General features: G+C 44.2%; 1 protein-coding gene and 1 pseudogene across 1 annotated transcript; both read right to left on the bottom strand.

Annotated features, from left to right (window-relative positions):
* Positions 1-9,357: 9,357 nt before the first annotated feature.
* LOC136541387 (heterogeneous nuclear ribonucleoprotein 1-like) lies at positions 9,358-14,545 on the bottom strand. The gene is made up of 3 exons (XM_066533232.1): positions 14,183-14,545; positions 12,861-13,731; positions 9,358-9,642 (listed from the first exon to the last, which is right to left on the bottom strand). The coding sequence occupies exons 1-2, from the start codon at positions 14,456-14,458 to the stop codon at positions 12,868-12,870; spliced, it is 1,140 nt and encodes a 379-aa protein (XP_066389329.1). The 5' UTR covers positions 14,459-14,545; the 3' UTR covers positions 9,358-9,642; positions 12,861-12,867.
* Positions 14,546-16,602: 2,057 nt separating this feature from the next.
* Positions 16,603-21,170, bottom strand: LOC136543243 (uncharacterized; annotated as a pseudogene).
* Between the last annotated feature and the right edge of the window lie 1,690 nt (positions 21,171-22,860).

Below are 22,860 nucleotides of genomic sequence, written 5' to 3'. Positions count from 1 at the left end.
CAGAAGGAAACAAGCCACGAATCAGGGAGAGACAAAACACACAAGAAAAAAAAACGATGTGTGATCTCCTTTGGCCTCTCTCTCTCTATTATTGCTGCTGAACAGTCACAGACGTGGTTTCATGCATGCATTCCATATATGGCCTGACATAGGCAAAGGAGCAAAAGCTACATAGGTCAGTCGACCACTAGAAACCACCCTGCAGACGCAGATAGGCTTAGCATGCAATGAATGAAAGAGAAAGAAAAAAGATCACTGTACCTAAAGTCTGAAAGATTCCAAGTGCACTCTGCATTTCATTTCTTTTAACATTTATTAAGAGACTATTATCGTATATTCGTGGCTAGGATCTTAGCATACACTTTTAATAATTGCCAAGTTATGAAAATATATACTTATCACCTATGCTTCATGAATATTAATAGTGGTAGAAATGGATAATTTAGAAGCATATACAGGGTAATTTAAGGGTATTTTAGGTAATGTAGAGAATTAAGGGTTTACTTGAGTCCATTTTTAACTATAGAGGTGAATAATTTAGATTAAAACTTAATTAGAGTAGTGTTACTTTGAATTACCTTTCGTAATGACGGATGTGGGTAGTAATTTAGATATAAATTTAGGGGATACTTTAGACAACCTTTCATAGTACGTGTTACTTTGGAACTTGTTGGATTGATGGATATGATGGTGAGTTTTTTTTTGTGAGAAGAGTTTATAGGATTTATCCCCTTTCCTTGCTTGTTTCATGTGGACAAACTTGAAGCTCAAAAATGAGGTAGCATCCATTTAATAACATTGGGAGGTGGATAGTTTAGAAACAAAGTGAGGGGTGATTTAAATTATCTGTATTATTGGTAGATGTGATTAATTTAGATGTAGATTTAAGGATTACTTTGAATTATCTTTCATAATGGGTAGAGGTGGATAATTGGGACAAATTTATTAGGGAGGTCGGTGTTCTTAGTTTATAAGTCTAATGGACAATGTGGATAGTTTAGAAACAAAACTAATCTCATGGCTATTGTTATTAATGATGATTAGAGTTTAGTAAATTGATGGTTGGTGTTTGTCTTTGTATGAAATATTTTAGGATTTATGTCTTTTCCTGGTGCATCCTATGAGGATTAACTGAGAGGGTCCAAAAGTAGCCTCCATTTTGTAGATAAAGTAGCCTCGAATTAGTAACAGTAAGATTTTGTTCATGCAACTAAATATCTAGAGTGAGGACTAACCCAACTCAGGGATGAGTTTGGCTATAAAAACAAATGTAAATGAACAATGTAGATAATAAGTTAATAACCTAGAAGAGGTCTGACCAAAGTGAGTCTTGGTCTTGGGTGACCACTATCAAAGATTGATCATATCAACGTCGTTACTGGAGAAACAGTGATGCTAGCTATACAGGCCCCGTTCGCTTCGCTATTTCGGCTGATTTGTTGTGAGAGAAAAGCACTGTTTCAACTGAAAAAACAAGCTGAAAAGTACGGATTATAAGATAAGCGAACATGGCCACAGTAGTAAGTACAACAAGTAGAACATTTTTTTCAGATGAATATACACATAAACAACAATAGAAGGTATATAGTATAGATTTCATGTATGTACTTTAAAGGAGAGGAGGGTATGTATTGGGCGGTCGGCTTTTGTGATGAGCTCTAGCAATAGGCTACAAACAGCTGCATGGTTCTGTAATCGCAGTACCAGTGCATGCTGTGCTCGCATTTAAAGATGGGTGGCACCGAGCCTGCAGAAACCCTGTGCTTTTCATTGTCCCTTCACGAGTGGATGGATGGATGCACAAGATCCAAACAAAATCTAAGCTAGATTCATCTCTCTCTCTCTCTCAGTTTCTCTCTCTTCTCATTCAGCACTGTGTGTATGTAGGGACGGCATGCAAAGCTAGGGTTGTTGTACGTACGTACGTAGGGCACAGGGGCGGTAACCAAGCACGCAGTGTGGTGTGGGTCTTTCCGTACATGCTGCCCAAAGAGAAGTGTACTCAAAGGAGGGCTCCGATAGCTACTATACGTGACCTGCAAACCAGCTGTTGGAAAATGTTGCTCCTCTCTCAGTCTCTCTCTCTCTCTCTCTCCTCTTGGATCGTGATCTCTTTATGTCTCATGTCAGGCGACCACACACATTGAAAACTTGCCCCTAAGATCCAACAGAGAGAACTGAACACGATTCAATTCATTCCTGCCATACACACGATTCAATTCCTGCCATACATGTACGTATATGAGGTAAATGCATCATAGGTCAATCAACTTTTTAGTTGTGTCAACTAAGCCCATATCTCTTCGCTTACGGAATAGATCTGACGTGGCAGCTAGAGCCAGTTTAAATTGGGTTCACCAGAGCAGACTAATCTCAACCAACTCGCAAAGAAAAAACTAATCTCAACCCATCTCAGAGATCCTTCCCAGGTTGCAGCCAGTAAACCTTCATGTTTTGATTCTTTAGGTTGTTTAACTGATAAGCAAAGTCATCTATCCACAGAGGAGACCATGTATCAATATCTATGTGATCAAACCAACTGACTTTATCATACACATAGGCTCTATTTGACCCTCGCCTGATGCACTTCAAATGTGAATTCTTCATCATCAGTCCCTACATTGCCAAAATTGTGTACATCTATTGCTCAATTCAAGAAAATCCCTAATCCTACATCAAAATACCCGATACATGAAACCCTAGGTGAAAAAGATGATTTTTCTACATCAACCAAACGAAGGGGTATTGATCTATAGTGAATGATTTAAAAAGTTTATGGAGCTAAATATGCAGTTTTAGAGTTCATGGGCCTTAATGACACAGCCTAAAAAGTTAATAGACCTATGGTGCAGTGCATTTATCTCTATGCGTGTATATAGTATATGTAGTTATGAAACCCATGCACAGTACGTACTTGTTGGCTGATTATTAGTACAAGTTATCCAGCAAAACACATGGATCAATGCATGTACTCAATCCATGCATGTACAGCCACTGTGTGCCCGGCTGTCGATCTGAATGTCTGATGGGATCACCAGAGAATCACCAGAACAGACTGGACGGTAACAGAAAACTAAATGAGCTGATCCATCATCGTCCAGCTCGCTGCATCATCCTGCCGCGTCCGTCTTGGTTCGTATCAGATCGATCGCAAGGAGGCAGGCAACAAGCTGATGAGTGGTCGCCATCTCCGGCCAGCGAGGAGGAGCGAGGTGTCTCGCTTGCTCTGGTGTCCAACGGTGTCCTTTGTATGCATGGGTACACGCTTCTCCAGAGTCTGCCTTCCTGTACCATATGTTAACTAGGCTCTCGGGGCTACCACTGCGTGCATCTGCAACTTGTGCCGGCCGGTGCACGGCGGCCAGCTGCTGCTGAGATATATCTGCAACTCAGGGCTATATAGAGCTCAGCTCCATATGCATGCTCATCAGAGATGCATGCATGCATGCATTCATTTGTGAATTATTTATGCATGATCGGATGCATATGCATGTTTGAACTGAATTGGGGCCTTGTTGCTGCCTGAGAGCTCACCAGAGATTCAGAGGAGGAGCTGCCGAGCTGGTGTGTGTAGCCTGGTGTAGTGTAGTACTCTCATGCAGGCGCATGCTGCTTGCCACAGATGGATCAGTGGTGCATTATTTTGCATATACATTAGTATGCATGTGGTCCATATTTATGCATTCAGACAGTAGGCAGTGAGACAGAAGAGGCATATATATAAGGAATAAGACTCCATTCAATTTGTGCCAGCTTATATCTCTGGCGCCAGTCATTAACAACCTAATAACAATGCAACATGCACCCTTTGAGGACCACAGATGCATATAGATGTGTGTGTTGCGCTGCAGCAGCAGCAGCAGCTTTCTTTGATGCTCAAAACCTAATTCGATATGATAGGCATACTACAGACAGGACTAATGCATCATCACCAACCAATGGAAACGCATACTCATCTTGCTCTTTCCTTAACACTCATCAGTAGTTTTATTGATGAATTAGCTAGGAGCACACACGGACCAATTCAACCAACAAAATCAGACTGGTCGGCTTATACTTTAAAATTATAAAAGGGGTAATTTTAACAAAAGACAATCTTATTATAAATCGAAATTGGAAGGATGATAAAAAGTGTTGTTTTTGTAACAACAAAGAAACCATCCAACATTTGTTTTTTGAGTGCCATGTAATATATACGTTGTATTTGAAGGATTGCTCACATAGCTTTTCGTTTACAATCACCAAGAGATATGACTAGTTTTTTTCCAAACATGGTTACAACACCTAGGCTCAAAGTTGCAACCTCAAATTCGAGTAGGAGCAAGCACAATATTTTGGTCTACAGAAATGATGTAATATTTGACAAAAAAAAACTTTTACTCTTATTTACAGAGGATGGCCCACTAGACATGGTTTTGGTCCATACTTCAAAGGAGGCCATTCAAGCACGCCAAGTGATGAAGATTGTAGCAATGGAGATTTTCTCCAGGAATGGATGGTTGCTTTCTTATAGGCTTAGAGCTTAATTTGCTTATACAGTCTCCCACACTTTTTGAGGGATTTATTTCTTCATCTCAGCTAGTGGCTGAAACTATGTAATAATGAATGGTTGAGTGTAAAACTCTTGCATAAGCCGGAATAAAATTCCTTTATAAAAAACATAGACTCCGTCCTGAGGGCTCAGACGTGGAATAGGATTATGTAATACCTTGGACCCAGTCATTAAGCTAACAAAATAAATATCCCACGATGCATGATCGACGATTAAACAAAGCTTGTTAGATGGACAGTGCATGCATGCAGAGAGTGTCACCCCGGCCCATGCGGGGGGCGAGGAGGCAAAGCATGACAAGCTAGAGATTGATGGAGCACGCACGTAGAGTAGCATACGTCCAGGTGGCAGCATCCTGTGTCTGGTAGTGGTACTGGGTACTCCGTACTCAACGTGCAAATAAATGCAATGCAACTAGGCAAGGGGCTTAGGTTTAGCTAGTAGGGCGACTAAGGCCGTGTTTGGATCTCATTCTAATAGTGAGATTTTAGATTCTACTAGACAATAAATATAGAATGTGAATTATGAATTAAAAAAAATATTTGGATCTTATTATCATAGTGATTATTATCTTATCTTTGCATAGTCTTGAAACATTGGGTTTAGGGTACATAGTTAGATTCTAAAATCCAAGTGTTCAGATCTCATTCTCATTTTTTCTACCTCATTCTCGCTTATTTTAGAGATCCCAACGGGCCCTAAAGCATAAATGGTCACACCAAATTCACAAAAGAAGAAAAGAAAAAGACACATGCATGCATGGATCCATCTTATTACCTGAGTCTATATAAGCTCCCTCAGTCACAAAATAGGTGGGCGTCTCACATTTCCAAGAGTCAACTAATTTTAAATTTAACTAAATATTTATTAAAAATACTAATATTTATGATACAAAATAAGCATAATTAGATTATCACGTCACGTATTTTTATAGTAAACTTGTTTGAATATACAAATATTTATATTATTTTCTATAAATCAAGTCTAAATTGAAATTAGTTGACTTCTCAAAACACGAGATGTACACGTATTATCTTGGGATGGGGAACACAAATTTGAGAGCAAGGCTAATTATAATACAGCCTTCCGCCGGCTGTACGTTGCCTACCTATCAGCCCACTGTATAGTTAATTAAGCTGACACTCTGCTATATACGTACTCGCTCTGATAGCTAAGATCACCAGCCAGCTGCATCGTCGGCAGGAGAGGAGATCGAGAGGAGAGCAAAACGGCATGTGGTGCGTGGGGTTCACTGTCACTGCCCGCTGCCGCTGTGCTATTCTTGCAAAGCTGGCCGTGCCCGGCCGGGGATCATCGACACACACAAACATACTACTACTAACCAGCTGCAGCAGGGCGGTCCTGTGCCATGCATGCCTCCACATTCTCCACTCTCCCCACTCTGATAAAAGATGGCAGCGGCCGGCTAGCCCAGGCACTGCAGAGAGAGATGAATAATGCAGGATATGCTAAAGTGGTAGAGAGAGAGAGAGGACTGCTTTAGGGGCCCCACCCATGGCTGCTGCACCCTGCAATGGGGCAACGGGCAACGCTGATCGAAGAGAAAATAAGAACTCACTTTGTTTATTTCCTTATTAACTTCATCTCTCTCTCTCTCTCTCTCTCTAATTTGCTGCTTTCTCTCTCCTCTTGCAAACATGCATGATCTCTCCACATTTGAGTTGACACAAACACACATACACCAGGAGCTGAGGATTTGAGAGGTAAAAGCAAGGAAGTGGGCGTGCAAGCAATGGCCTACTCCCTCCGTAATGCAATTTTGTCACGTCTTAGTATCTTAAGTTTGGCCAATTATAGATGAAAAATATCAATATTTATGAACATCAAATAAGTACCATTGGATTAATTACGAAATGTATTTTCATAATAAATTGATTTGAAGCCTCAAATATGAATATTATTCACTAGAAACTTGGTCGAACGTGAATTACTAACCCATAGTTGTATTTTTACATAGCAGCAGGATACATACAGCTGATGAGTGATGACTAGCAGCTAGTTCCCATGCCACTAGACCTTGTTCATTCTCTGCACCCCGCAAAGCACTCTGAAACCGCGGGGATATATGTGTGAGTAGTAACAACCAACCACCCCCGCAAAAACATTCTTGCGTCAAATATTCCTTTCCATCCAAATAAAGCTGCTGGTGTGGATCGATTTGATGGCAGTTCCATGCATTCTGCCTATCATTTTGTGCATGGCCATTTGCTGCCTATAAAGCTAGATTAGCCTTGGCACCTTAGTACAGTACATGAGTGAAGCAGCAGCCATTTAATTTTGCAAAAAAAAAAAAAAAAAAAGCAGAGTTACAGAACTACAGCACTCGCTTCTATCCAATCAATGGCCATACCATACCAAATTAACATTGATTTAGGAAGAGGAGATTACAGAAGTGCTAGTATGTAGTACTCATGCTCAAAAAGGAATTCAAATGTCAAAGGAACAGGAGCTACGAGTTGCTATTCAAATATATTTGTACTGAGCATACACTGCAAAAGAAAAGAGAAAGGCAGGGGAGAAAAAACAGTGCCTGAAGCAGCCAAGGAGGAACAGTAGGTTGCCTTGTACATTTGTCAATTAATTGCTAGCAGACTGTGCACCAGAGTTTCTAGCTGAGGACAAAACCTGTGTATATATACTGCTCAAAAGATGCTGCTGCTGCTGCTGGTGGTGGCATGCTGATGGTGATAAGAGTGGCAGGCCACCACTGTTATGCATCTATCCATGGACACACACACATGATACTTCACTGGAAAAAATGTAACATGCCTACCTCATTCTATCTATGACCATCCTATAGCTGCTGCTCCTAGTTTATTGTTACATAGTCTGAAACCAGAACAGGCCTGGTCTCCACCAACATGAACCCTCTACTATGATGAGTCCTTATCTGAAGCAGTGTAAAACATATCATGTTTATATTAGAATATTTGACTGATTATATTTTTGTATGATGCTATTCCTACTTGATAAAGTTTTTTAAATAATAACACAACAATCTGCAAAAGGTAAAGTTTGCTACTAAAGAGAATGGAGTGGCCCTATATATATCATGATTTCCATCAATACCATGCTCCAGAGGGGACTGACCGTATTGCCGGTATCTTTAATCTGTAATATAAGAGCTTTTCAGAAAAAAAAGCAAAATTTGTGATGAAAATTGCTAGCTAAAGTTGCCCCGGTGAGAGTAGACTTCAATTTATGTGTCTGACAAGTGCAGATTCCTGTTGAAATCTTTTAGGACCATCTATCTCCTAGGGGATTTATTCACAAGGTTCTTTAATTTGACCATGGGATTTAAATTGAAGTCCAATATATAATAAAGCTGATGGATAATCTCTAGTTTGTGCTAGAGGTATATTTCATACATAGTACTCTGCATGCTTATTTCGGTTACTACACACTGATCTCTGTTAGACTTGAGATATGATGCTACTAAAACACAGTCAGCACAACTTTCTTGCATTCTCAAAATGCACAAAAGGCTTTACTGTTAGTACATAGTAACACTCATTGCCTAAGCTAACCGCTGCACTTTATTTGCACTCCAGAAAAGCAAAGGCAAGCACATTTGCAGATTTGCTATTGCTCCACCAAAACCACACACCTGCTGCAAAAAGACCACCAGATGGGCCGGGTTGCCCTGCCCTGCCCTGCCCTGCATGGGGAGCTAGCATGCAAAACAAAACATTGCCCCTGCATCTTTTTCCACAAAACTTACCCTACCAAACTGGACATCAAAAGAAGAGGGAATATTAACCTTTGGAGTGATGATAGATACTCCAGAGGTGTGTGTGAGTAAGGAGGATGGGGGTGCTTGTGGCCATCATCCCCTGTTTGCAGCTTGTGTCCAAGCTGCCCTGCCTGCCCCCTCCAAAGAAGCTTCACCTCTGCATGCAAGAAAACACTAGGCATGCTCCAAAAGAAAAAACAATGTGCTTGGCTTGGGCCGGCTACTGGCTAGTGACCAAAAGGGAGTCTCCAAAGTTGCAATCAATCAGAATCAAGTTGTGTGGCACACTAAATATCATGGTGTCACCTCAACAAGGCAACACCCAAGCAAGACATTATAGTGTCAAACATCTATCAAGCATCTCTCACAGCATCCTATCAATCTTAAAGTATCCATCCATCATCCATCTAATCCTACACTACCCTACCCTACCCTACCCTACACTATCCTATCTATCAACTCCTACCATGGGAGGGGAGAGGAGAGGACCTGGCCAGGCCTTGGGCTTCCTCAGCTCCATGCATTGCATGGCATGGCATGCAGATGCAGTAGTGCACGCATGAGGACGAGACCTGAGGCGACAAGAATGACAAGGGGTCATTCCTCACTCCCCTGGTTGCCTTGTGGGTGTACATCTTTTGTTTGTGGCATTCTTCTGTGGGCCTTCACATGCCAACAGCACCCCTACTCTACTACCACTAGAGGCCTAGAGCTGCAGCTGCTGCTGCTGCTGCAACAACTACCTGTAGCGGCAAGTACCCTTTCCTTTTGTCCCCTCCCAGTCCCAGCTTCATTCAATCCCTCTCGGCCTCTGGCCTTTTTGCACATCAAACAGACCAGTGAGAGGCTCTTTTACACATCTGGAACTTCAGTGCATGCGCATCCATCTTAATCCGTGCACATATAGATCGATCGGGCCCAGTATGCTCACCATCAACCAACATGATATACTATGCACAAGCTCAACTCACCAGATTCGTGACAGATGATTCTGGCTTTGGTAACAATCTGTCAAGACAGAACCAAAGATTCGACATTGCTGAAACAGAAACAAACAGGGTTGCGCAGGAAGACGATTGGGGTCGAATTTGAATAGTCTGATTCAGATACATTAAACGACGCAAGAATTTAAACATTGGTACAAGAGGAGGGGCGAGGTCAACATGCAGCAACTTGCATGCTTTCAGTTTACAGGCAGGAGGAAGAGGAATGGTAGGTAAGTTGAAGAATTCTAATGATATACTTGTCAACCAAAGAATCTCAGCTCAAGTCTTCACAGTTGCGGGTTCCCAAACAATTGTTGTACTCCACTGTCATCATTGTAGAAGTAATAGTCCTGGCACACAAAAGATGATCAGTTAGTGGTTTATACTTTATATAGGAGCATCAACAGTATGAAAAACTTCAAAATCTACCCTGAATGCATCAAAGCAATATCTAGATAAGGATGCAGTGAATTGTGTTGAACTGCTGATTAACAAGGATGGCATTTAGCATACTGGGTGCATGGACAAGATCAGATGAACTGTCCAGACTAATGTGTTACATCTGGGATAAGATTCATCATAGTTTTAGTAGAGTGGATTACAGACAACATCAACTATGACAAGACAACCTCAGGCATGAACAATGTATTAAACGGTTATAAGAACCAACGAGCTCCGTTCGGCTGGCAGAATTTTGGCTGAAACTGGCTGAAAAACACTGTTCTGGCTGAATTGTTGTGAGAGAAAAACACTGTTCCGGCTGAAAAAAGAAGCCGAACAAGCCGGATATGGGGTAAGCCGAACGGGTGTGAATCTAGCATGTGCGCCGTGAGGCCACATGTCATAAACTCATTGGTTGGTCCCTTAATCAAATCAGTGTTGCGTCAATGAGCAACAAGGATCAATCCAGTTTTGAAGCTCTTTTATTTCCCAAGGGCAATTAGGAAGGATTCTCCATGACACAGGAGGACTCTTTGTTTACATTCCAAGGTGGGAATGGGTGAGAGGTAGTCTATCTCTGGTTGGGATGAGAGTCTAAAGTATTCTTCTTCTTCTTCTTCTTCTTCAGTGGAAGGTTCCGAGAATCCCTCTTTTAGTTGGCAAGGTCAATCTAGCAGATGATAGGTTTAGAGAGAGCTGGCTTTAGGAGTTATAGACTTATAGGGCAAATGAGCAAACATCTGTCTTATAGTCATACCTGCAGTTCAGAGAGCAACTATCCCATATCATGCAAAATGCTATGTAACGACATCTAAACAAATAGATAGCATGACATCTAAACCTTTACAACAATCCAAAATTCCAAATAAATGATACAAGCAGTTGGTGAACTAAAATTCATTGAATCACAATATAAACATAAATTGGCTTCCTAGCAAACTTTTGCATCTTCAAGCATCCAGGTTCAGTACCAAGCTCTTAAAAACTGTTATTCTAAGGTTCTCTCAACAATGATTGATCCAGTATTCCAGTTAAAGAAGGTAAGACATGGAAATCTAACCAGATGAATTGCGCAGAACTATCTTGTTCATATGTCACTATCCACAACAATGGAACTAGTGTGGCGTGTCCGTGCTCTTCTAACATTACATAATTATGTACTCCCTCTGTCTGTGTTAGAAGCCTTTGACCAACAATTACTCTACCGCTATATAACTAACTTTAGGGATACAAAATTGGTGCCAATAGATTTGTATTCAAATGTACTTATTTGATTGAAATTTTGTTTTATAAAAGGGAAAATTAAAAGAATACAGTTGGTCAAAGGCTGTTCTAACAAAACAAAACATGCTTTACATTCACAGATGGAGTACAATGCACCAGCAATTTTGCCTTATCTGGAGCCACCTCAAGCTTAACTATGCACCAGCAAAACTCGGATTCCAAACAGAAACAGAGTCCTAACTCAAGCTTCAGCTTTTCCCATAGTCAGTTCAGTCACCACACGACAGGATACAATTTTGCAAAACAAATTACCACAGAATCACCTATTAATTAATAACTTTACTCCATATAAGTCACATGTTCGGTGCATCCATCCAACATATTCAAAATCAGCTATTTTGGTTCAGTTATACTGTTATAGTAAGCAAAGTTCAAGAAGGCGCTAGGCGGTTTCTAGGCGCTGACCCATAGCCTAGAGCCTAGTCGAGCCTAGGTTAGCCTAGGCGTTTCAAGGCGTTTTTCTAGGTGTTCTATATCCATTCATATTTTTCCTGTAAAAGTCTATAAGAAAAGAAAAAAAACAGGACACTTGTGGGCCAAGAGTTGTATAGAAAGGCCCATAAAGCAGCCTAAGCCCATATCTGAGCAGCAAGCCTTATCTCCAACCTCATCCCCCACCCTATCCCTTCGTACCCCTTCGTATCATCCACCGCACGACTGGCCGCGGTGCCCGCCGCCTCCATCCCTGCCTCTCCCGTCCTCCGTGCTGCTTGCTGCCCCCGTCCCTGTCTCCTCCGCGCTGGTCGCCGCCCCCGTCCCCGCCTCCTCCGCGCCGCTCGCACCCGCCGCCGCCCTCGTCCCTACTTCTCCGCCTCCTCTGCCACGGCTGCCACCGCCGCACAACGTCCCCAACTCCTCTGCCACGGACTAAAGGCCCTGCCTCCCGGCCGTACCCGAAGCTAGCCTCCTCCAAGCTGCGCTCGCCACCTCTGCCGCTCTGGATCTGCGGTCAGGCCGCCTTTCTTCCGCCTACCCCCTTAGGCGAGGCGGCACCCCTCCGCCTAGCGCGTAAGCGCACCTAGGCGAGCGCCTAGTAGCGCCTTTTTGAACATTGATAGTAAGAACCGACTTTCATGTTGAACTACAGTTCCCTCTGTACTAAGAATAAAGCATCACTACTTTAATCTAATCAAATTTGTAGATAACCAGAAGTAGGATGCATGAATATCTCACTGAATGTCACAAATGGGGAAACAAACTATTCCATTTTATTTTCATGCAGTAAAGAAGGATGTACAGGACTCAGATATAACAAAAAAGGTATGATGCATAAACAGGACAATTGTGTCTGTTTCAGGACAGCTACAATCCACCCTCCCACATCCATCTTTCCATCTCTAACACATGTCCAGACAGTGAAGGAATTATCATTTTGCCAATTGATAAACCAAATTCACTGCTGTATGAACTGCCAACCAATATCTCAAATATTGAAAGCAAACACTGAACTGTGGATGTCAACGTTTGTTTCGTTATAGCTAATTGAATAAATAGCATGAAATGCAGTATTTAGTAACCATTTAGGGTGCTAAGATACATTGCTAGAATTCACCATGGCAACACTATATTTGAAGAACTTGGATTCTTAAAATAGAAGCTGAAGATAGCAGAATCAGGATGACCACTCCAGTTACAATTAAGTAATGCAAACATGTAAACCATAATGACGAAAATGCTACCGAAAAATTTGGCAGACTATGCGCTAGTTTCATGGAAAGACTTACATATTCTATCAATTTCAAGGAACATATAACAACCATAGTTAAAAAATAGGGGCATTGCAGTAATTCCTACCAGTAAAGAGTGATAAATTTTAACCAGTAGGGTATCAGAATGCACGCACCTGAAAGTCATTGTGAACCTAGCTTCATATGTTCCAACATTGTCGCAACGCTAGCAGTGTTGTCAACTTGCTGCATATCTACATTTGTTTGATCCTTTTTGTTATCACTTCCACCATTAATTCCATGCTGAAAAGAAGTGGCTGCACCACCATAACCAGCTCTGTATAGAAGGTTAAACCCTGGATACATTTGAGGATATGTTCCATAGGCCGGAGGAACCCGCCTTGGCATCATGCCAGGAACGTTTGTCATGACGCCTTGGCTTGGGTATCCACTCCCATAGGGATAGGCCCCCACAGCAAAATAGGGGGCATGAAAGTAGGGCTGTGCAGCAACAGGTTGTGGCATGTAGCCATTGTACGGGCCATATCTAGCATTGTATGGTTGGTACATGGAGCCTTCATAGCCAGCAGGGCCCCTCCCACCAAAGGGACGTGTGCCACGGCCTCTGTTACGGTAATACGCCTCATCCTTTGGGATAGCAATCTTGGCCTCTACCTTGGTCCCATTCAAGTTGTGAAAGCTCTGCCGCATCACCTTTCCCACTGCTTCCTCCGAATCGAACGTGACGAAACCGAACCCCCTCGACCGGCTCGTCGCGCTGTCGTAAATCACCACGACATCCGTTACAGTGCCAAACGTCTCAAAGTAAGCCCGGAACTCCTCCTCAGTGATGTTATCCCGCAAACCGCCAATGAAGACCTTTTTTGAATCATAGCTCATGTTGTTGCCGCTGTCCGCGGCACCGTTCCCAGCGGGGGTCTGATTGTCCTGGTTCCCCTGACCCAGGCCTTGTTCAGCCTGCTGAGGCTGAGAGTGCTGCTCGCCCTGGTTTCGCGGAGCTCTTGTCCTGGCCCTCTTAACGTCCACCTATGTACACAAAAGAAAGGCAATCTTATCATAAATTAATAACGGCGTCCACCTATATACACGAAAGAAAGGCCAACTATCAGAAATTAATAACGACATCACATCACATGGCATCTAAGCAAAAGTTCCATCACAGACCGAGTCAGAGGGCAGCAAAAATAAAGCAATTTAGATGCAATGGTGAGCCCGCAAGACGCGATTACATATCAAGCGGACAGCAATACCTGGAATTTCCCGAAGCATGACCCTAAGCTATATAGGATTTGAAAACTGAGTCTCAGATTCATTCGTGTGGGAGCTCATGTGACAACCTCATATCTACCAACGTCGTAAGCAAATAGTAGTAAATCCATGCGGAACAACACCGACCAAGCTCAGAGCCACGCGAACCCAAACCCTGTACGCACCAGCTAGCCTTAACAAGTTCAGATCGGAGCGAGCGGAGACTCACCATGCGTCCGCAGAGGAAGTGCCTGGGCCTGTCCCCGTCGCCGAGCGCGGCGGCGGCGGCGGCCTCGTCCTCGAACTCGATGAAGCCGAACCCGCGGCCGTGGCCTGTCTCCCTGTCCCGCATGACGATGACGGAGCGCACCTCGCCGAAGCGCGCGAAGTGCGCCCGCAGCTCGGGCTCCTGCGCCCCGGCCGGGATCCCGCCGACGAAGAGCTTGCGGCTCTCGCCGGCCTCCTCCTCGCCCGCCGCCACCGCCGGACCAGCAGCAGCAGCCATCGCCGACGAAGAGAGAGAGCGCGCTAGGGTTTTGCGGAGGGAGGGAGGGAGGGGCGGCTGGCTGGCGGTGTGCGGACGTGTGCGCGTGCCGAGTTCAATTTGATTTGTTCGTTCGCGACGGGGGTTTAGCACGGGACGGACGGTCCGGATCGGGCGGGGGCGGGGGCGCGGGCCGTCGGATCTGGGGATTATTATTAGGCCGTTCGGGTGGAGGTGGAAGTGGACTTGGACTCGGGACGCGTCCGTTGACCGAGGCAGGATCCGTGTTGACCGCTGGCCCGCCTGGGTCTTCACGGCACGCTCCGCTCCTCGCCTCGGATGCGGTGGACCGGTGACGTGGTCGTTCCTCCGTTTTGACTGGGTCAGTGGTGGACTGGTGGTGGACGCGTAACGGAACAGCCAGCCTGGACCTGGAGGCTCTCGTTGGGCTGGATTCCAGCCAGGCTTAGTTGCAGGCCCAGCCCATCGTCGGCCAGACTACTGCACGGCCCGCAGCTGATGCATGACTCCCGGATTCACACTTCAGAGTTCGACACGAAAACGAACCGCATGCAGATAAGCAGATTCGAATTGAGATCTCGCAGTTTGCGTTGTGTCAGCGTCGGATACTATTGGACTAATAAACTTCAAAAAAAAAAAAAAAGAATCTTCATGTTTCCAACTGTATGCCCAAGAAATCTCAAATTGCTGCTCGGCAACCCTCTTTCAAGACATGAAAACAAAACTGAATGTCACATGAGTTTTGATTCAGTGTAACTGCGTCAAACGTAACTGAAACATGCCCACCATAACAGGAAGTAGACAATTTTCCAATGCATGATACGGTCAGGTTAATTCAAGAAAGACAGCATCAATTGATCGTAATGAACTGAAACTTTCAAACATTTCTGCTAAACTGCACTAAGATTTTTTTTATAGTACCAGCTCCGATATAAACCAACAGTAGCAGACACAAGATGATGGATTCTTACAATTTACAAGGTCTTGCTATTCAGAGGCACCTCATGCATCGGTGAACAATTGCTAGATATGACAACCTATAGTGTTCTGAAAAGAGAGAATATGCACAAAATTCATGACCAACTGATTCCAAAGGCTTACAAAGAGCACCAGATGTGAGTTTCAGCTATACCACAACTAAAGAGCGTACCCAGTGCAGAGAGCTCCCGCTTTGTGCGGGGTCTGGGGAAGGGTGTCAGTGGCAAGCCTTACCCTCGCCTGTGCAATGCGAGGAGACCGCGACTCGAACCCGGGACCTTCCGGTCACAGGCGGTAAGACTCTACCGCTTGCACCAGACCCGCCCTTCAACTGAACGGTTATCTTTCAAAAAGAAAGTCTGAAACAAAGTAACATAGTAACACTAGATCATCAAGCTTGTATGCATATTTAGCAATTCCATTAGTGTGTGGTCTGTAACAACTCAAATCTCAAAGCATAAATGAACGATGGTTTTTCAAGGCCAAGTATACAATTTGCTCTATCACATAAAAAATGGTCTCTGGCAATTTCTATAGGTGAAGACAAAGATTAAATAATTACAGCATGCCTAATGCTTCACAAACCAGAAATGGTTAACTGAGTAAACAAATAGGTGCTATAAAGATGTAGGTTAACAGATATGCAAGGAGACAAGGAGTAGTTCAGTACTAGGGGCATAGACGCTTGAAAGTCAATATGCCAACATCTGTGCCCACAGATGTGACACCCACAATCTCAGAACCACTCACACATGGTTTGTGAACAGGTTTGGCCATGGGCATCACTGTCTCCAGATAGATGACCCTGACCTGCACCCATTCTGCACCTCCCTCTGTATTAACAATCTACCACAAATAAAGTCCGGAATGCAGCCTACATAATGATGCAGCTCATGTCTTCTTCAGACATCAAATTTTTCCACCATTTTTTTATACTAGTAAAACATTTGAAGTCCATACCTGTTAAAGATGTTCTTGCATCTAATCACAAACAACAACCACTTCCTGCTGAAACTACATTATGACTAGAATACTTTTGCATTTCCAGTAGTATGTTCTAAAAAGTCTGCCAGTGCTGCTTGATATGAAAGTAACTCTAAATCTCATATTGATTTTCAGGGAATTAAAGGATAATGGCATAGAGTACAGAGTTTTATCCAGGTAGCTGAACCATGCATTAAGCAAACAGTAAATGAAATATGGCTGACATATTACACTAAGATACTATTTGTTGTCTACATGGCAGGACAAATTCAACCACCACCACAACTGATCATGACCATACTGACTTGCGCACCATTTGCACTTAAACTGAGCAGAAAATATACAACTTAGCAGTACCAGCTTTGACAGACAACCAGCAGCATACTCAAGAGTCAAGATGATGGGTCGTCTATTCTGCAGGATCTTACTTCAAAGTGGCACATCAGAGAACAGTAGGTCCTCCTAGGTAAGACAATCTAGAACGATCTGAAAAATAACATGAACAACAATCATAAGCAAATTCTGAATCAGGATTTACACTTTAATGAGCTATGTGCTAGTAATAATTTCAAAGATTTAACCACATAAAATCTAGGTAGAAGCTTCAGATTTGAGAGAAATTAAAAGTAACTTAATAGCATGGTAATGCTAGATCAACAGATTCATATGCGTATTTAACACTGCCACTAATACAACGACATGATCTTTAACAAGTCAAACCGAAGAACCAAGATTAGGTTTGGCTTTTGAGTGCCATATATTCTGTTTGCTATAATGCTTACACTGCATCAAGTAGTCATTCACAAGCCAGAACCAACTAAGAACGAAGCAAACATATGGAAGCTGACAAAGAAGTCCAAAATATAAGCAGGCGCTAGCATAATACCAGGAGTGTAGAAGCCCATGTAGGGTAGGACGCTTAAACCAGGGTCAATCTTGTGAACTTTCCTCACTCGCCCTGACTTGAGCTCCATCATGAATAATCCAACAAGTGTTCTGACGAAGATGACATCCACACCCTCTGCGAAGCCAAACACAGATGCTCCATCACTCGGATTTGCCATAGGCATCATTGTGTCCAGATCAATGACCCTGAACTGTACCCATTCTGCAGTTTCCTCTGAACTCACCCTTCTGGACCACAGATAAAGACTGGAATGCTCAATGCCAGCGAGCCCAAGAGAACACTCCTCCATCATCATGAGGGTAACCCGATTGTTGTACACTGCCGATGGCGGGGGATTAACCAGAGACAAGCAATTCTTCCCCCAGTCATACTTGATAATTCCAGTATTCCCTGATAGCATGAAGTAGATTTCATCTCCAATAAGGGCACCACGCCCGTAGAGTTGACGGGCACCAATGCCTTGCCATGTGGCTTCCTCGCTCCATGCGCCTATCTCCGACGAATAAAATGTTGCTAACATTGAATTAGTTGAGCAGTCTCCGATCATTAAGACCACACAGAAGGGACCGTCGTGTCAGTCGAGGTGTTTGCAGCCAGCGGCAGCGCAGAACACCGCAGAAGCGTTGCAGATGTACCTTACTTCCAGCTGGGGCAGGCGATAGCGGACGCCCGTAACAGGTTCACAGATAAGGTAATTCACACGCCCCGTCTTCAACCATGCGGACGAGGACGCGGCCGTGGCGGCAGTCGAGGGGCAGCCCACAACGGGCGTCGAGCGCCGGAAAAGGGAAGGCGGGCACTGCTCTGGTGGGGACGAGGCGGAAAGACCAGCCCCTGTTGATTTTCGGGTCCGTGTCGATGAGGCCGAGGAGAGGAGGGGTTCCGTGGAAGGCGCGGTAGCGGCGGACGAAGGCAGGGTCAGAGATGGTGCGGAGCCATGGCTTGCAGACGAGGGCCGCGCGGAAGAGGCACTCGGGCTCGTCCGGCGGGAGACGGAGGAGGATCTCAGAGATGACGTCGCTGACCAGCTCCCGCGGCGGCGGCGCCATGGCGCACTCGTGGTTGGTTGGTGGACGGAGAGGGTTTGGAATGGGGAATTGGCCGATTGGAGAAGACTGAAGGAGAAGGCGAAGTGTGACGGAGAATGGGAGATTGGGCCTTTTTTTTTTTTGAAGCAGTTTACGCTGACACACTGGGCATGCATGAGGCGTCTCAGCAATCGGCCCATTTCTATTTCTATTCTCCGGGCTCCGGTCCACAAACTGATGCATGACAACAATTCATAAAGGCTTGGACACAAAACGTGTGCAGATTGAATCCCCAGATTGGAATGTGCTCAAGTAGCCATCCTGATACTTCGTCACCAAATATTTACACGGGTGGTAATTGGAAAATGTTAAAGAAAAATAAAGGCATCATTTTCATGTAATTTTTTTTCACCCCCAACTCTAACTTTAGCACATCTTCCATGTTTTCAGGCAGGAGGAGAAAATAACAAAATCTGAGTACTCAATTCAATAGCAACAGCTGAACACAAGAGCTGCTTCAATGTTTGGCATGGTGTTTTTACATGTTCAGCACAATAGGTGCTTTCTGATTACAAAGATCAAAAGATGTATAATTTTCTAACAAAACTTTCACAGCTGCCTTTGTGCAGTCCGAATCAATAAAATTCAGGTGGGGAGCCTCCCCCCCCCCCCCCCCCCCCCCCCCCCCCCCCCCCCCCCCCGTGACCTTAAAAAAAAAGAGCTCCTTCATGTACACGGACTCACTGAGCCATCCATTTTCTAAGTTTCTAGTAAAACATGAGTTCCGTACATGACCATACCTGTTAGAAGTTGTCCTTCATATATTCACGAGGACGGTCTTGTGCTGAAACAAAACTAAAACTTTAATCTTCACATTTGTCATCCCCCACTCCTGTACTTCTGAAAGGTCTTACTTCCATGTGGCACTATCAGAGATCAGCGGGTCCTCCTCGCAATCACAATCTACAACGATCTGAAAAACTAAAATGCACAACACTTGTAATTCCATATGCAAGAAATTAACAGTATATTTTCGTTTTAAAAAAATGAAACAAGGTAGCATGACAATGCTAGATCAACAGATTTGTAAGCATACACCAATACAATGGCTTGGTCTTTAATAAGCCAGACTGAAGAACCAAGATTACGTTTGCCTTTTCAGCGCCATATATTCCGTTTGGTCTAATACATACAAATTACCAAAGTGTGTTTTCATTGCAACTAGTAGTTCATTCACAAGCCAGAACCAGCTACCTAAGCAAACATATGGAAGATGCAAATAAAGATAAAGGAGGCCAAAATATAAACAAGGGCTGGTACAAAACCGGGAGTGTAGAAACTCATGTAGGGTAGAATGCTTAAGTTACGCCTAGGCATGCCAATCTGTAGAATGCTTAAGTTACGCCTAGGCTTGTCAAACTTTTTCACTCTCCCTGATTTGAGCCCCATCATGAATAATCCAACACCAGCGGTGATGAAGATGACACCCACACCCTCTGCGAAGCCAACCACATGTGCTCTGTTTCGGGGATTCGCCATAGGCACCATTTTCTCCAGAGCAATGACTCTGAACTGTACCCATTCTGCATTCTTCTCTGAACTCACCATTCTGCACCACAGATAAAGACTGGTATGCTCAATGCCAGCGAACCCAAGAAAATAGTCCTCCATCACCATGAGGGTAACCCCATCGTTGTACGCAGCCAATTGTGGAGACTTAACCAGAGACAAGCAATTCTTCCCCCAGTCATACTTAGGCCTTGTTTAGTTTGCAATTTTTTTGGCGAAATGGTACTGTAGTATTTTCGTTGTTATTTTGCAATTAGTGTCCAATCATAGTCTAATTAGGCTTAAAAGTTGTCTCGTGAATTTCGTCTAAACTGTATAATTAGTTTTATTTTTTATTTATATTTAATGCTTCGTGCATACGTCCAAAGATTCGATGTGACGGAGAATCTTGAAAAATTTTGTAAAATGAAGTGCAACTAAACAGACACTTGCTAATTCCAGCACCCCCAGCATACCCTGAAAGCATGAAGTAGATTTCATCTCCGATAAGTGCACCACGCCCGTAGGCATTAGTATCATCGATGTCCTCCCGTGCCAGAATGCCTTCCATTGCGTCTGGCACGCTCCACGCGCCCATCTCCGATGAGTAAATGGTCGCTGACATGATAGAATCTAATAACCAGTTGCGGAACATGAAGACCACATAGAAGCGACCGCCGTGGCAGTCAAGGTGTTGGCAGCCGGTGACAGCGCAGAACACCGCGGCGGCGGCGTACATCCTCCACTCGATTCTGACATCCGGGTGGGGCACGCGATGGCGGTCGCCCGTAACGGCGTCACAGACAAGGTAATGCTCACACCCATTCTCAAACTTCCGGATCAGGGCGCGCCCGTGGCGGCAGTCGAGGGGGTACGCAGAGACGTTGCGCCACGCAGAGATGGTGTCGAACACCGGAATGGGGAAGGAGAAGGCGGGCATTGCTGTGGTGGCGATGAAGCGGGGATCCCGGACGGTTAGTGGGTCCATGTCGATGAGCCAGAGGAGGGGAGGGGCTCCGTGGAAGGCGCGGTACCGGTGGAGGAAGGCGGGGTCGGAGATGGTGCGGAGCCATGGCATGCAGGCGAGGGCCGCGCGGAAGAGCCACTTGGGCTCGTCCGGCGGGAGGCGGAGGAGGATCTCAGGGATGACGTCGTCGACCAGCTCCCGTGGCGGCGCCGCCATGGCGTGGAATCAGTGGTTGGCGGAGCAAACCAACTCGGGGCAGAAGATTGGGGATTTTTGGAACGGGGGATTCGCCGATTGGAAAAAGAGGCCTAGTTGGTTAGTTCGTTCGTCCCTCGTCCGGAGTCCGGACCTGATTGAAGGCCTGATTTTTTTTTTTTTTTTTTGAGCAACGATTGAAGGCCTCTGATGACTGGCATCTAGCAATCGGCCCATTTTCCTCAAAAAAGAAAGCAAACGGCCCACACAGACGATGCAAGGCCATAATTCCATCTCCCGAAGAGACTTCGGCACAAAACGTATGCAGGATTGAACCAAACAACAGAAGACATTAATCCAAAGTGAACAACTTTCAAAGCTCGTCCAAACTCCAAACCTATAATGTTGGAGTTGGTGGCGCAGCATGTGGCAAACTAAAGTATTCAGCTTTAGTTCAACATGAAACTAAGTTGAGCATTAACCAGCTTCCACGGTTACCAAAGCTCATAAGGTTACCTTTTTCCCTCAACAAAAGCATGTTTTACACAATGTCATATAAGCTGCCACTTGCTCACCGAAATTTTACTCGGATGGAAACGATAATGATAGGACATAGGCGTCCGTCCGATTCGAACAGTGTGCGCCCACTCCGCCTCTCTGCTGTCACGCGCCCCATCCCACGTCGCTCGCTCGCTCCTGCCCGTCCGAGCCAAGGCCGGTGCTGGTGGCTGGCTGGTGGTGCTCCCTCGCGCACCATCGCTGGTGTTGGTGTTGGTGGTGCTCGCGAGCTGCCACTCGTCGCTGGCTCCGACTCCAACGGCTGGACACCATGTGCAAAATTATGTTTCAAGTGTTTTAGATGTTTTATAGCTATGTTGCTAATTTTTTTATATGGATGTTGCAAAAGTAGATCAGGATGTTGGATATTTGTAATGATTGCACACGTACTGCCTCTGTCCCTAAAAGAATGTAACTATGGGTTACGTGTCACTTTGAGTGCTTCACGTTTGACCAGGTTTCTAGTAAATAATATTCACTTTTATAGCTCCAAATTAATTTATTATAAAAATATATTTCGTAATTAATCTAATGATATTTATTTTATATTATAAATATTTATATTTTTTTATCTATAATTGGTCAAAGGTGATATACTAAAGTATGATAATGTTCCAGAATCACATTTTTTTTAGGGACGGAGGGAGTATGTTGAGTTTCTGTTCCTAATGTTTTATCTATTTTTTCAGACATATATTATAAGTGTATTTATCTGAGCGTTACCCATGTTTCGCACGTACTCACCCGTTCCACTTTTACTAGGTGCGATGAGTCTAAATGCAGACATATACCAAGACGTCCACTGATGCCTCGTTCTTTCATGGGCTCTCTCCATGCATGCTTCCTATTTTATTGGCCACAGCCCATTTTGTATGCATACATGCATTAACTTGCTACATTAATCACATATTAAAGCACTGAGCACGTCTGCTAAAACGGTCTAATAAAAAAACACCAGCACGCTTGGTATACAGAATGGAGGAAGTACGTGGTAAGTGTTTTATCTAAATGTTGCATATGTTTACATTGGTTTAAGTGTTTTTGCAAGTGTTTCATATGTATATTTCAAGTGTTTTATGTGTCTTCAAACATACGTTACAAGTGTTTTATCCGGATGTTTCAAAAGTAGATCAGGTGTTGCATCTTTCTCATCGCCTTCTCCTACCTCGCCTCGGTGTCTCCTCCTTCTCCCAGCGCCAGCTGTGGCATCCTGTACGATGCCACGGTCAAGGAACAC

This window comes from Miscanthus floridulus, chromosome 3 (genome assembly GCF_019320115.1).
Source record: "Miscanthus floridulus cultivar M001 chromosome 3, ASM1932011v1, whole genome shotgun sequence".
Classification (NCBI taxonomy): Eukaryota; Viridiplantae; Streptophyta; class Magnoliopsida; order Poales; family Poaceae; genus Miscanthus; species Miscanthus floridulus.
The sequence above is the reverse complement of the archived record's forward strand: the minus strand, read 5'-3'. Positions and strand labels throughout refer to the sequence as shown.

Coding starts and splice junctions, on each gene's coding strand:
- LOC136541387 (XM_066533232.1), bottom strand. CDS start 14,458: ATGGCTGCTGCTGCTGGTCCGGCGGTGGCGGCGGGCGAGGAGGAGGCC. Junction 13,732..14,182: donor ACTTCCTCTGCGGACGCATG/GTGAGTCTCCGC, acceptor TTGTGTACATAG/GTGGACGTTAAGAGGGCCAG.